Source organism: Bubalus bubalis, chromosome 8 (genome assembly GCF_019923935.1).
Source record: "Bubalus bubalis isolate 160015118507 breed Murrah chromosome 8, NDDB_SH_1, whole genome shotgun sequence".
NCBI lineage: Eukaryota > Metazoa > Chordata > Mammalia > Artiodactyla > Bovidae > Bubalus > Bubalus bubalis.
The window spans coordinates 63,122,408-63,137,996 of NC_059164.1; the positions used below are offsets into that span (position 1 = coordinate 63,122,408).

The window sequence follows — 15,589 nt, forward strand, 5'->3', positions numbered from 1 at the left end:
AAGACAGACTCTATACAAATAAATCTTACAGAGTTGTCATTTATTACCTGTCTACTGTTTTAAGCATTATTACAAATATCATACATATTCATTTTCTAATTAAATCTAATCAATTTTCTGATTAAATTCAAATTAAAATAGTTCTGCAAGACAGATACCATTATCCCCTTTCTGAAGATTAAAAAAAAAAAAAAAACTGAGGTTCCATCTAATTACCAAAGCAGTTTGCCCACGGTTACACTGAGTGAGTGTTAGAAAGTGAAAGTGAAAGTCACTCAGTCGTGTCCGACTGTTCACGACCCTATGGACTATACAGTCCATGGAATTCTCTAGACCAGAATATTGGAGTGGGTAGTCTTTCCCTTCTCCAGGGGATCTTTCGCATCCAGGGATCAAACCCAGGTCTCCCACATTGCAGACGGGATTCTTAACCAGCTGAGCAACAAGGGAAGCCCTTGAGTGTCAGAGCCAAAATTCAAATTCAGGCCACACTCCAAAGCCAATAAATATTCTTTCTAGCGACTCAACAAATAGCTCACTAGAGAAGCACCATTAAAAAATTCTTCCAAAATATAGCAATTAAGTACAATTGCAGGTCCACTTAGTTAAGAAAATTGCTTGAAAATCTGTAATTACTATGGTTCAACAGCCATTCATTGAATGTCCATGACTGATGTTTAGAGAGGAAATATAAGCAAAACAACACATTGATTTCAGGAAAATACCTGATATATTCAGATAAGAAATATAGCCATGAAATACATCTACTAATAAAAAATTAATTAAAAAAACCTCACACCATGATAGACTTTCAGCAAAAAGAAAACACTTACCCATAAATTCAAAGGTGAACTGATCACCAGTTAGTACTAAAGGTGGTTGCACATAGATTGATAATTTGATCTTCTGCAATGCTACTCGATTCTTCAGTGTGACCTGAGAAAAAAGAAATTGCTATTAACAGAAAATTACATTTTTTCCAAATTGATAGAATACTACAACTACTTTAAAAATAACAAATAATTAGAGAAATGCCATCTAAGAAAAAAATGAGCTATCACAAAACATAATGTGTAACATAAGTAGTAGATTAAAAAGTTCTACCCAGTTAGAAACTGGGCAAAGGAATCGAACAGACTTTTTCTCAAGAAGATATACAAATAGCCAACAAGCACATGAAAGAATGCTCAAAATCGCTGTATGAAATACAAAGTAAAACCACACTGGAATACTACTGTACATTCACTAAAATGCTATAATCAAAAAGGTAAAAACAGGTGTTACCAAGAATGTGGAGAAACAAGAACCTGCATAAATTGCTGATGGAAATGTAAAATGGTATAGCTAATCAAGAAAAAAGTCTGATAGCTTCTTTTAAAATTAAACATAAATTTATCACTTAACCTCATAATTCCTTATGAAGAGAAATAAAACAAATGTCCACCCAAAATCTTGTACACATGTATTAGCAGTATTATTCACAACAACCAAAATTAGAAACAACCCAAGTCCATAAACTGATGAAGTGACAAACAAAATATGGAATATCCATGCAATGAAATATTATTCACTAATAAAACTAATGAAGTACTGATACATGCTACAACATGGGTATATTACATTATTAATATGTTAAATGAAAGAAGCCAGTCACAAAAAGACCACATTATTATTTGATGCAATTTATACGAAATATCCAGAGAGGGCAAATCTACAGAGACAGAAAACAGATTAGCAGTTGCTTGGAGATGGTAGTAGGATTGAAGGTGGGGGTGTGGAGAGAAAAGAAAGCAACAGCTAAGGAATACGGGGTTTTTACTGGGGGGGACAAAAATGTTCAAAAATTAAATTGTGGTGATGATTCTGTGCAGGCATGCATGCTAAGTCTCTTCAGTCGTGTATGACTCGTTGTGACCCTATGGACCTATAATTGCATAGCATGTGAATTATAACTGAATAAAACTATTAAAAATGTTCTATCAATAGCAGACCCAAAAAATCTTCCCTCATATCTGGTGAATAATTACATCATAAAATATTGTATGTGTTAATTCTTCTTTACAGATGTGGCATCATGAATTGTTAATTTTATCTAGTATCAGTGTATCACCTTTTTCAGAAGTTAATTGCTCTCTAAAGATTTCCTTACTAGGTAGGTATTTACTAGTTTAAATACATATGTAGTTTAAATACTACATTTTCTTCGATGGCTTAGCAGCAAAAATAGCTGACATAACTACTCTAGAAAACATCAAAGAATGACAATATTGACTAATTGACTACATTTCTCAGCTGGCTGTATTTCCGAACTGGTGCTCTCGGTTGATGATGCTAAGAAAACCCTCCCATTCCAATTAGAATTAATAGATAAGAATTCTGGGGTAATAGACTGCCTCAGAAATAGGGTGAGTACGGGTTGAGAAGGCCAGAACTTCTCTCACTCCTCCTTAAGAGAAACATTAACAGAATTCATCAGAACCAAAAATCTTTGCTGGGCCACAGTGCTAAGGGAATCAAAGAAAAAGCTTAAAGATCTGGCTTCCATTGGGAACATTCTCTCTTTGGATTTGTATCCTAAAAATCCCAGCCTCTTTGAATCATCTCCTTTGGATAAGTTTATCCACATGGTAAGCCAGATTTATTACAGTCACTAGCCGGGTAGCGTTGCCAGACCAATTAAGTCACAATCTCAGAGGGCAGACCTGGGCACTGGTATTTTTCTTAATAGTTCCCCAGGTAAGACCTATGTACAACCAGAATTGAGAAGCACTCTCCTACATGGCTTTTTTGCCTTGGAACAATTCAGTCTTGCCTCTATAGTATACAAGACAGATTCATTTCACTACTAATTAGCATAACGCAAGGGCATGGCTTCCCTGGTGGTTCCATGATAAAGATTTGCACCAATCCAGGCGACCTGGGTTCGATCACTAGGTTGGAAGGATCCCCTGGAGAAGAAAATGGCAGCCCACTCCAGTATTCTTGCCTGGGAAATCCCATGGACAGAGGATCCTGGCAGGCACAGTCCAGGGGGTCACAAAACAGCTGGACATGATTTAGTGACTGGGCACAAGCAAGGGCATACTTAATTTTTAAGAAAAGACATTTTTAATTTTCTCTTAGGTAAAAGGCATGTATCAACTATACCTTAATTATATACATATACACACACACATATATATACAAATTACAGATACAAAAATAATATACAAGTATAACTGGCCTACAAACACTATACATATACAATTAGATTCAAGTAAATGTATTAATTTTAACTGATGTGTATATTCTGTATCATTTAAAAATAAACATAAAATTTTTGACTTGCAAAGTAAAAATTTTAAAGGACAATAATTGATGAAAATAAATACAATAAATATACCAAATGAACAATGAACCCTCAGATTTTCACTTTATGAGCCCTGGGTATGGGGGGAAATCTGCATAACAGTACACAGTAACAGCATAGATCACAAGTCCCTTGAAAGTCTATGATCCAACAGATTAGGTTAGTACCTCTAATTCCCATGAAGTTATGAAATGGTCAAAGAGACCAGAAAATTTGACCGAGAAAGGAGAGTTCGGTCCACACATTTTGCCCATTTCTGGTCAGTCCCCGAAGGAGACGTTGGGTGCCTCTTGGCATTGCCAGGTCGGTATAAACACCCGACAGGTTTCTGTCATAAGCTGTATATGAGGTCACCCTGGAACCGCAGAGCAGGGCTCCACACTTGGTCCACACAGGGCATGTCATTCATTCACACAAGCACACTATAGAGTTAGTAAAGTACAGCAGAAAACATGTTTACTAGGAGAACAAATTTATTATAAAATTCATAATACCTTTTTAGTAAAACCCTAATGGTAATTACTGGAAGAACTATGCAAGTACTACAGACAACATTCTTTCTAATGGCTATTCCTTTAAATTAATAGAATATAATTTAAATATTTTATTAATAATAATCCTTCCCTGGTGGCTCAGATAGTAAAGAATCTGACTGCAATGCAGGGGACCCAGGTACCATCCCTGTGTCAGGAAGATCCCTTGGAGAAGGGAATGGCTACCCACTCCAGTATTCTTGCCTAGAGAACTCCGTGGACAGAGGAGCCTGGAAGGCTACAGTCAATGGGTCAATGGTGTCGCAAAAAGGCTACAGTCTAAGGTATCATGACTGAGCAACTAAAACCTACATACTGGACTGTCAGTTTAGTTCAGTCACTCAGTCGTGTTTGACTCTGCGACCCCATGGACTGCAGTACGCCAGGGCCCCCTGTCTATCACCAACTCCTAGAGTTTACTCAAACTCTTGTCCATTGAGTCAATGATGCCATCCAACCATCTCATCCTCTGTCGTCCCCTTCTTCTCCCACCTTCAATCTTTCCCAGCATCAGGGTCTTTTCAAATGAGTCAGTTCTTCGCATCAGGTAGCCAAATATTGGAGTTTCATTCAGCTTCAGCATCAGACCTTCCAGTGAATATTCAGGACTGATTTCCTTTAAGATGGACTTTAAGATGGTTGTATCTCTTTGCAGTACAAGGGACTCTCAAGAGTCTTCTCCAACACCACAGTTCAAAAGCATCAGTTCTTCGGTGCTCAGCTTTCTTTATGGTCCAACTCTAACATCCATACATGACTACTGGAAAAATCATAGCTTTGACTAGACAGACCTTTGTTGGCAAAGTAATGTCTCTGCTTTTTAATAAGCTGTCTAGGTTGGTCATAGCTTTTCTTCCAAAAAGCAAGTGTCTTTTAATTTCATGGCTGCAGTCACCAACTGCAGTGATTTTGGAGCCCCAAAAAATAAAGTCTGACATTGTTTCCACTATTTCCTCATCTATTTGCCATGAACTGATGGGACCAGGTGCCATGATCTTGGTTTTCTGAATGTTGAGCTTTAAGCCAACTTTTTCACTCTCCTCTTTCACTTTCATCAAGAGGCTCTTTAGCTCTTCTCCCCTTTGTGCCGTAAGGGTGGTGTCATCTGCATATCTGAAGTTATTGATATTTCTCCTGGCAATCTTGATTCCAGATTGTGCTTCATCCAGCCCAGAGTTTCTCATGATGTACTCTGCATCTAAGTTAAATAAGTAGGGTGACAATATACAGCCTCGACGTACTCCTTTTCCTATTTGGAACCAGTCTGTTGTTCCATGTCCATTTCTAATTGTTGCTTCTTGACCTGCATACAGATTTCTCAGGAGGCAGGTCAGGTGGCCTGGTATTCCTATCTCTAAGAATTTTCCACTGTTTATTGTGATCCCCTCAGGCAAAGGCTTTCGTATAGTCAATAAAGCAGATGTTTCTCTAGAACTCTCTTGCTTTTCTAATGATCCAACAGATGTTGGCAATTTGATCTCTGGTTCCTCTGCCTTTTCTAAAACCAGCTTGAACATCTGGAAATTCATGGTTCATGTACCGCTGAAGCCTGGCTTGGAGAATTTTGAGCGTTACTTTGCTAGAATGTGAGATTATTGCAATTATGCGGTAGTTTCAGCATTCTTTGGCATTCCCTTTCTTTGGGATTGGAATGAAAACTGACCTTTTCTAGTCCTGTGGCCACTGCTGAGTTTTCCAAATTTGCTGGCATATTGAGTGCAGCACTTTCACAGCATCATCTTTTACGATTTGAAATAGCTCAACTGGAATTCCATTACCTCCACTAGCTTCATTCTTAGTGATGCTTCCTAAGGCCCACTTGACTTTGCATTCCAGGATGTCTGGCTCTAGGTGACTGATCACACCATCGTGATTATCTGGGTAATGAAGATCTTTTTTTGTATACTTCTTCTGTGTATTCTTGCCACCTCTTCTTAGTATCTTCTGCTTCTGTTAGGTCCATACCATTTCTGTCCTTTATTGAGCCCATCTTTGCATGAAAAGTTTCCTTGGTATCTCTAATTATCTTGAAGAGAGCTCTAGTCTTTCCCATTCTATGGCTTTCCTCTATTTCTTTGCAATGATCACTGAGGAAGGCTTTCTTATCTCTCCTTGCTATTCTTTGGAACTCTGCATTCAAATGGGGGTATATCTTTCCTTTTCTCCTTTACCTTTTGCTTCTCTTCTTTTCATAGCTGTTTGTAAGGCCTCCTCAGACAACCATTTTGCCATATTTGTCTGTACATATATCTTAAATAAAATTAATGATAATAACCATTAGCAGCTTTCTATATGCATGGAACCATCCTAATAAATTATTTGTGTGTATTATCTCATTTACCCATTAAAACATTGGAAACAGGTACTATCTATCACTATATCCCATTTTACATAAGAGAAAGATGTGGCTCAGAGAAGCTAGATAATTTGACCACAGCAACTCTGATTATAAGTGGAAGAACACCATTTAACTTCTGTCTGTCAGAGTCCAGAGCCCATGCTCTTAATTAGCTGTGGTTAAGAATCAAAATAACTGCAAATGAAAAAGTTCCCCATTTTACATTTTAAAAATAGAGGTTCAGAGAAACTCAAAAACATGTCTAAGACCATCAAGCCAATATATGCAAGTGAGCAGAAAAGAATGACCAAGAAGGTCTCACGAGAGCTTAGTTTTAAAAATGAATATGAAAAATCCTTAATGTAGTAATAAGCCACTTTTAAAGCAGCAGACATTCTGACTCTGCTAGGCATAACAATGTATACTTAGACAACAATCATACAATTTACATTGTTACAAGTGTTTGCATTTAGTTTAGATGGAAGATGGATGGTGATAACTCTTATACACAGAATTATTGAATCCCAACAATGGACTAGGCACTTTCAAATATTAATCAAGATGATGTGTGACAAAAATAACCACAGTAACAAAGAAGAGTTGTGTTTGAGCCAAAATAAAAAAGTTAAAGACTTGGCTAGATCATAAACCTCACATTTTAAGAGAAAAATAATTATAGAATATTAAGGGGAAAATATGAAACATGAATATGAACGTTTTCCATGCTGTTTTCCATTTCTAACAAAATAAAATATGATCCTTAGGAAATATAATACCAAATTTTTATCCTAGATATATAAACATGACTCCAAAGGCCAGGTATTAACAACCACTCTGCCTTGGTTGCCTGGAACAGATGGTCACGCATTATGCACACATACTCAAGGTAGCCACATCTTCATTCACTTGGAACGGATGGAAAAATTTTCTCAATTAACAGGATTTATTATGACGGAAACTTGTATGGTTATATATTTTGGCTGCTGTTGTTATTTAAGGCTATAAGGAGAGATTTATAACAGAAATTTGTATCGGAACTGTCAGGCAGAAACAGGAAGTCACGGTGTCCGCCGTGAAAGTCAAGCTGATTTTGTGTAACTCTAGAGTATCGCATTCTTTCTTATTCTTTTATCATGGCAATAAGGAAGAGAGTGTAACTTAGTCATTCTCAAACGCAGTTAAATTCCCATAATGAAGGAGAAATTTCCAGTAGTGTCACGCCATCATTTGAAGGTGGCTGTTATACAGGAAAGCCTAAGAACTGCATGGGAGGGAAAGGTGTATTTATTTATAGCAATTATAGTAGGTGGGGGGGAAATTACCATGAGCAATGTTATCTGGTTTAGGTACAAGATTTCTTTTTGAAATTTGCAACATGCTCCTGAATTATTATATGTATGTGTCAGAACAATATCAGTAGATAGATATAAAAGGGATTTCCCTACACAAAAGTCTACAGATCATTCCTGGAACACTGCAGGATTGTTGTTTTTTATCTTAAATGTTTGATTTCTTGCCACTAAAGCTTTTCCAGACTCAGAAGTATTAATGAGATAGAGCCTTTGATTGGATAGGGGGAAGGGAGACTGGGAAAAGACCACCCTTGTTTCCAGTGGCAGGAATCCAAAAAAATTAGCTTAGGAAACAGTTATAAGATTGGGCTCCCTTCAGCTTCTACCAAAGATCCCCACACTTGGGCCACCCGCTGGGTCCAGTGTAAGCGAACACAATTGGTAAAGCCTGGTGCCCTGTCAAGCTCCTCCAAGGACAGCAACCCATAATCTAAGAAAATATAAAGTCCCGTCCAAGTTTTGACTTAGCGAGTCGCCAAGATCCACAACTTTCCCTGGCTCCAACGTCTGGGCAGTGATAAATATTTTCAGCTTAATAATGTGCTGACTGATTACCACACTTTAATCTAAATGCCTTAAGAGGGTTCTACATTTGAGTCCTAGTTCTAAAATTCTACAATGGCAGGACTAAAAATCTTAACCAAAACCACATCGTTCACATTGTATTTTGGGGGCACTATCAATTTGTCACTACTCTACTCTGTGGCTTCTTCGTTTAGTATTTTCCTACTATAAATACATCCATTTAAAGCTAATATTATGGCAGATAGAAGGCTGGGAATTCTTTTCAAACACACACATAGAAGAAAGATATTATTAATATTCATATGATTCCCCTATATATATATAATACTGAAATGAACTGCTCAGTCTACGATGAATGTGATGACACAATTCCTTTACTATATTTAAATATTGTTTCTAAAAAATAACCCCAAATCATACTACACATTTAATTAAAGGTAGGAGTAAGTCATAACAATTTTTTATTATATACATACTGCTATAAATACTAGTTTTATATTTGTAGGGAATGATAAAGGTTATCTATTTACTTCCCAAAGCTAAGGAAAACTTAAAAATATCAAGTGTTTGGGTTTTCCTTTTTTTTTACTTTTTTAACCAAGAAATCTTTTTTTTAATTTAATATATTTAATGTGTCATATTGTGCATATTTAAGGTGTACAGCACATTGTGTGCTGCGCTGTGCTAAGTCGCTCCAGTCATGTCCGACAATTTGTGACCCTATGGATCATAGCTGTTATTTTGATACATTTATACACTTGCCAGTATGATTGCCAATCCAGTGAAAGTTGTCACATTACATAACTATAGTACAATATTATTATCTATATTCATTACACTGTGCATCAGATATTTATAGTTTATTTACTACTCATTACAAGTGTACTCCTGTATTCCCTTCAAATCATCACTCTTAACCCTACTCAAACTCCTGATAAGCGACCCCATGGACTGCAGCCCAAGGGATTACCCCAGCAAGAATACTAGAATGGGTTGCCATTTCTGCCTCCAGGGGATCTTCCAAGGCCAAGGATCGAACCCACGTCTCCTGCAGCTCCTGCATTGGCAGGCAGATTCTTTACCACTGAGCCACCTGGGAAGCCTCAAGCCCATTTTACCCTGTGTTTTTACAGGCTTAACTTTTTCAGAGTCCCACATATAAGTGATATCGTATAGTACTTGTCTTTCTCTGTGCATCTTATCTTATGTGGCACAATGTGCTCAAGATCCACCCATGTTGTTGCAAATGGAAGGATATCCTCCCTTCTCATATGTGAATAATATTCTAGGGTGTAAATGTACCATATCTTTTTTTTATCCATTCAACCATTGATGGGCATTTGGGTTGTTTCCATATCTTGGCTATTTTGTGAATAAAACTGCCATAAGCATGAGAGTGTATATATCACATGGGAAATACTGTTTTCATTTCCTTTGATTTATACCCAGAAGTGGAGTTGCTAGATCATACAGAATATTTTTTTTTTAATTTTTTAAGGAAACTCCAAATGATCTCCATACTGGTTGGATTGATTTATATTCCCACCAACAAAATTTAAGGGCTCCCTTCTCACCACATCCTCATCCTCCTGTTGTCTCTTGTCTTCTTGATGATAGCCATTCTAAGTTGTGAAGTGACATCTCTTGTGATTTTGATGTGCATTTCCCTGATAATCAGTAATGCTAAGCATCTTTTCATGTCTCTGTTGGCCATTTTGATGTCCTCTTTGGAAAAATGTGCATTAGCTCTTCTGCCCACCAGTGTTTCTTTTATATTTCCATATGCTACTTCTAGGGTGGCAACAGTGGCAGACGGGATGCAATGCATGACACTGCCTGTACATTAGCGCCTAGGACTATGGTACCAACCTTCACTGTGACTGAGGGGACAAGGTCAGCTCCCACTTCAACATCAGTAGCCTGCTGTAAACACAGAATTGAAAATTAAAGGGAGGAAAGAATTGTTTAAGTACTATACATCAGTAAGTAAACACAGTGGGTTCGATATATACTTCCCACCACCAAAAAAAAAAGGCAAAAAGGATTTATCACTCTGATGACAGACTAAAAGAATCACTGTGGCTTTTTTGGATGGCTTCATTTGGAAAGTCATGAACTAATATTAAAAAACACACCCATCAAAAAAGGGAAGAAAAGTTCACATACTTTATTATCAAACTACTGCCAAATTTCCTTAAAAATGGAAACTAATTCTATTAATTCATTCTTTATATTATATAAAACAAGACCTCTATATATTTTCTATATAAACATTGTGCCATTTTTTTAGGTCCTTGAGTTTTTAACTTGCCAAAGGTATGCTTTATTCTAATTAATAATATGTATCTAAGGCATGTAATTAATGATATAAAGATAGAGTGGCCTTACATCTAGAAAATAAAACAAAAGTAGCAGTTTTGTTGTTTTTTTTTTACTAGTACATATCATAAATTCTTTCACTCTTTGAGAATCAGCCTGGGTTACCTGGTCCTCTCTCCTAAAGAATTCAGAATATAATAGAGCAAATATTTCCTTAGAATTTATAACTTATTTTTTAGAGCAGTAGATTGAGAGGAAAATACGGTCACTATATGACAGAATAAGATCAAAGGGTAACATATTTTCTAATAATACCCACATCGATTCCTAAGGGAACAGTTATGATCATAAAGTCTCTGTCCAACCAATGAATAAATCCATTGTACTTTAAATTAGCCTATTTGGAATTATTTTACTGAGAAAAATTAACCTTCTTATTAGCAGTGGGGATCGGTATGATGTCATGGTCATCAGCATAATTAAGAGTATGGATATTCATATCCTATATATGATTCCATAGGAAACTGTATATGAACTCTGATTCAACTTCTCAATGAAGAAGAGAGGATAGCGATATTTGTCTCTTCTATAAAAGACACCAGCCTAGCACAAATTATATTATTTTTTGGATGTGTGCTTTCACAATAATGACTGAAAATAAAATATTAAGCCAGGCTTTTTGCTCTAGTATTACCTAAAATCCAGGAAATGTTTTACATTTAGCTGTCGGCAAATCTAGAAAAGAAACCAATATCTCCCGTTTCTTGCTCTTTTCCATCCATGCCTAAACACCTTGATATTTCAAGGACAAAAGTCCTTTGGAAACATGAAATTATAGCCAGAAAGAAATAGCTATATGAAGACAATATGGCACCAAAGCCGCATAAATCATTGGACTGATGTTTTCCAATAAAATGAATATGATACTCTCAAGAATCCTTTCCTTTCTTAAGAAGGAAAAAATTGTGAGATGGGGGAAATGGAGCTGGAAAGAGATACCTAGTTAGGAGGAAAAAGCACTTCAGGTTACCAGAAGGGAAATACATATTAAAATACAGTGCTATTACATAAAGCCTTTACTCACAAAGATCAAAAGTTGCTAAAGAACAGAAAGGGAATTCCTCATTTCAAATAGCCTATGTCTAAGAGAAAAACCTAGAAAAAAATTATATAAGTTGCCCAAAGGAAAAAAAGAATCATTTCCAAGGCAAGAAAATGTGTGTACATTTGTCAGCTAACTAAGCAGAAATGTTCCACTCAGACTACACCCTTCAGGTAGTGAGAAATGGTGTGCTGAATATCCAATGTTTAGAACAGTACCTCTACTATGTGACTCAACTGGGTGAATGTTTCTTTCATATACAGTCCTACTTTTTTTTTTAAGAATATCCAACTTACTATACTAAGGCAATGTTAATGCAATTTTTATCACAACTTGGGTTGGCTGTTTGTACTAAGATTATTCTTCAAAAAGCTATGGAATTACTTACTATATTGTGTTCTGATACCTAAATATCAAAGTCATTTCCTAAGTAAAGTTATATGACATAGACCTCATATACTGTAAAACGAGTGAATTTGATCACTTGCCTAAATTGATCGACTTTGGTACAGACATAGATAAACTACATCGATTTTGGCCCGACTTCAGGCAGTGAGAGAAAACCAACCATAATCTAATAAGTACTTGAAGAAGACTAAACAAAGAGTTAAAGTAATGTAACCAAGGACAGTCCCCCTTTCTGGTTTTTCAGCTTTATTATTCTTTGATGCTTTTGAACTGTGGTGTTGGAGAAGACTCTTGAGAGTCCCTTGGACTGCAAGGAGATCCAATCAGTCCATCCTAAAGGAGATCAGTCCTAGGTATTCACTGGAAGGACTAATGCTAAAGCTGAAACTCCAATACTTTGCCCACCTCATACAAAGAGTTGACTCATTGGAAAAGACTCTGATGCTGGGAGGGATTGGGGGCAGGAGGAGAAGGGGACGACAGAGGATGAGATGGCTGGATGGCATCACCGACTCTGGATAGACATGAGTTTGAGTGAACTCCGGGAGTTGGTGATAGACAGGGAGGCCTGGCATGCTGTGATTCATGGGGTCGCAAAGAGTCGGACATGACTGAGCGACTGAACTGAACTGATTCATTTATAGAGCAAATATATACTGAACACCCATTATGTGACTGGCATTAAGGAAATGGCAGTCAATTTTCCTAGGTGGCGCAGTGGTAAAGAATCTGCCTGCCAATGCAGGAGAAACAAGAGATATTGGTTTGAACCCTGGTTAGGAAAATCCCCTGGAGAAGGAAATGGCAACCCACTCCAGTATTCTTGCCTGGAAAATTCCATGGACAGAGGCGCCTAGCCCTACAGTCCATAGGGTTACAAAGAGTCAGACATGACTCAGCAATTGAGCACACATGAGACAACTGGAGCAGTGATGGCTGTGGTAGGGCTGATGATCATGAATATTATTCTAATGATTTGTTAGTTAATTATTATAATTCAACAAAGTGGATTCTACTACTATTACCATTTTACAGACAAGAAAATTGAGACAAAAAATTAAATACCTTGCTCTGGGTCACACAAATAGAAATGAGAGAAAAAATAATTCCTGGCCCAACTCTTTATTCTTAAACTACTCTCCCACCGCAGCCACTGTAATAAAGACTATAAATTATCAAACTCTGAGTCATGCCTCTCATAAACATTATCTCATTGAACATTCAACGAAAATGTAGTGGGCTCAGTATTATTCATCTGGAGTAGGATTATCTCAATACTCCAGTACTGAAAAAGTTTGAAAAAATAAAATAAAGTAGGGAGATTCAGAGTAATGGTGAGAACCTCTTTGACAAACCCCCTTCCCTTCCCCTTTTTTAAGATAGAAATCTGCCTAAGAAACTTATCACACTGAGATGCTAGAAATGTTTTTTTGTAGAAAGTAACAAGGCCTAAAACTTGCTATCTTCCCTGAAGTTTCTATCTGGAGGCTCAGATTTTAAACCAATACAATCTGATTCCAATATATCAGAGTCCACCACTATCACAAACCCTCTTAAAGTCTGCAAATATACCTACAGATACTGAATCAAAGTTAGGAGAAACCATTGCAGAGACTTTCAGGTCATCTTCTCTCTCAGTCAGGGGCCAAACATCTGTAATTTTAAGAGAGAAAAAAAAAGATATTTAATCATAAAGTAAAAATTGGTATATAAAGTTGTTTTAAGATTCATCTATACCTTATATCAAAAGACAATCCCATAAATGTATTCACAAGTTGAAAAAAAAATGATGCAATACAGAATGAAAAGCTTTCCCCTCTACGTTACTGTAAAGAAAAACTATCTTTTTTTCCAAAGATATGAGCTAAGATGTTACCCACTGACTGACCTATGTTAGGAATTTCAATTCCCTCTCCTTAGCTACTGTTAGAAGCCCAAAAGAGTATAACCCATGAGGGTAAACTGGCTATAACTGCCGAGAGAAATATCATCAACCTCAGATATGCAGATGATACCTCCCTAATGGCAGAACGCGAAGAGGAACTAAAGAGCCTCTTGATGAAGGTGAAAGAGGAAGAGTGGAAAAACTGGCTTAAAACTCAACATTCAAAAAACTAAGATCGTGACATTTTAAGATCGTTTGCAATCCCTTTGTGAGAAAATGGCAACCCACTCCAGTATTCTTGCCTGGAGAATTCTATGGACAGAGGAGCCTGCAGGCTACAGTCTATGGGGTCGCAGAGTCAGACACAACTAAGCAATTAACACGCACACACACATACATGGCAAACAGATGAGGAAACAATGGAAACAAGGGCAGATTTTATTTTCTTGGGCTCCAAAATCACTGTGGATAGTGACTACGGCCATAAAATTAAAAGACGCTTGTTCCTTGGAAGAAAAGCTATGACAAACCTAGACACTTTGTTTGTCTAGGCCAACAAAGGTCCATAAACTCAAAGTTATGGTTTTTCCAATAGTCATATATGGATGTGACAGTTGGACCATAAAGAAGGCTGAGTGCCAAAGAATTTATGTTTTTGAATTATGGTGCTGGAGAAGACTCTTGAGAGTCCCTTGGACTGTAAGGAGATCAAACCAGTCAATCCTAAAGGAAATCAACCCTGAATATTCATTGGAAGGACTGATGTCAAAACTGAAGCTCCAATACTTTGGCCACCGGATACAAAGAGACGACTCATTGGAAAAGACCCTGATGCTGGGAAAGACTGAAGGCAGGAGGAAAAGTGGGTGAATGAGATGGTTGGATGGCACCATCAACTCAATGAACATGAGTTTCAGCAAACTCGGTGAGATAGTGAAGGACAGGGAAGCCTGGCGTGCTGCAGTCTGTGGGGTTGCAAAGAGTTGGACACAGTTTAGCAACTAAACAACAACAACAACAACAAATCAAAATGTAAAACTCACATACCCTGTGACCTAACAATTCTATTTTCAAAACATTTACCCAATACTCATGTCCAGGGGGTTTCTCTGCTGCTGCTAATTATCAAAAACAAAACAGCCTAAATCTTATAGTTCTATTAATAGGGAAATAGTTAACTAAGTTATGGTATTATCAATACTGTGCAATGGTTCAAAACCCAAAACTGTTAAGTAAGAGTGCTATCCATCTTTATATACCGACAAGGAAAGAACTCCAAGATATGCTATTGATCTAAAAAAGCAAGATGTAGTACAGTGTCTCTAATACACACATATTTGTGTAAAAACAATTATATAAACAGAAAACTTTCTTACAGAATACACAAAACTATCAATTAAGGTTACATTGAAACACTCTAGTAGAAGTAAGACCTGGGTTTTATGCTTTCAGTACTGTTTGAATTGTTTTTACCATGTTCATTTTATTTTCAACCTAAAATTTCATAATTTCAAAAACATTTATAGTACATAATGAGATATTATTAACAAGCTGTAGAGACCCTAAATAAACAAGAAACATAAATAATACATATGCACAAACATGCGTGTATATATACATACATAGGGCTTCCCTGGTGGCTCAGCTGGTAAAGAGTCCACCTGGAAAGCGGGAGACCTGAGTTTGATCCCTGGGTTGGGAAGATCTCCCGGAGAAGGGAACAGCTGCCCACTCCAGTATTTTAGTATCCTGGGCTTGAAGAATTCCATGGACTGTGT

The 15,589-nt window shown here is 37.0% G+C and overlaps 1 protein-coding gene across 3 annotated transcripts in view; it reads right to left on the reverse strand.

Annotated features, from left to right (window-relative positions):
- BBS9 (Bardet-Biedl syndrome 9) overlaps positions 1-15,589 on the reverse strand; it is a 474,928-nt gene that overhangs the window by 265,621 nt on the left and 193,718 nt on the right. For 2 of the 3 annotated variants that reach the window (XM_025291190.3, XM_044946679.2), the window contains 3 exons: positions 13,503-13,579; positions 9,967-10,020; positions 834-936 (listed from right to left, as the gene is read on the reverse strand). In XM_025291190.3, the coding sequence (XP_025146975.3) occupies positions 834-936; positions 9,967-10,020; positions 13,503-13,579 (234 nt within the window). The remainder of the gene's footprint in view (positions 1-833; positions 937-9,966; positions 10,021-13,502; positions 13,580-15,589) is intronic. The other variant, XM_025291193.3, reaches the window with a different exon arrangement.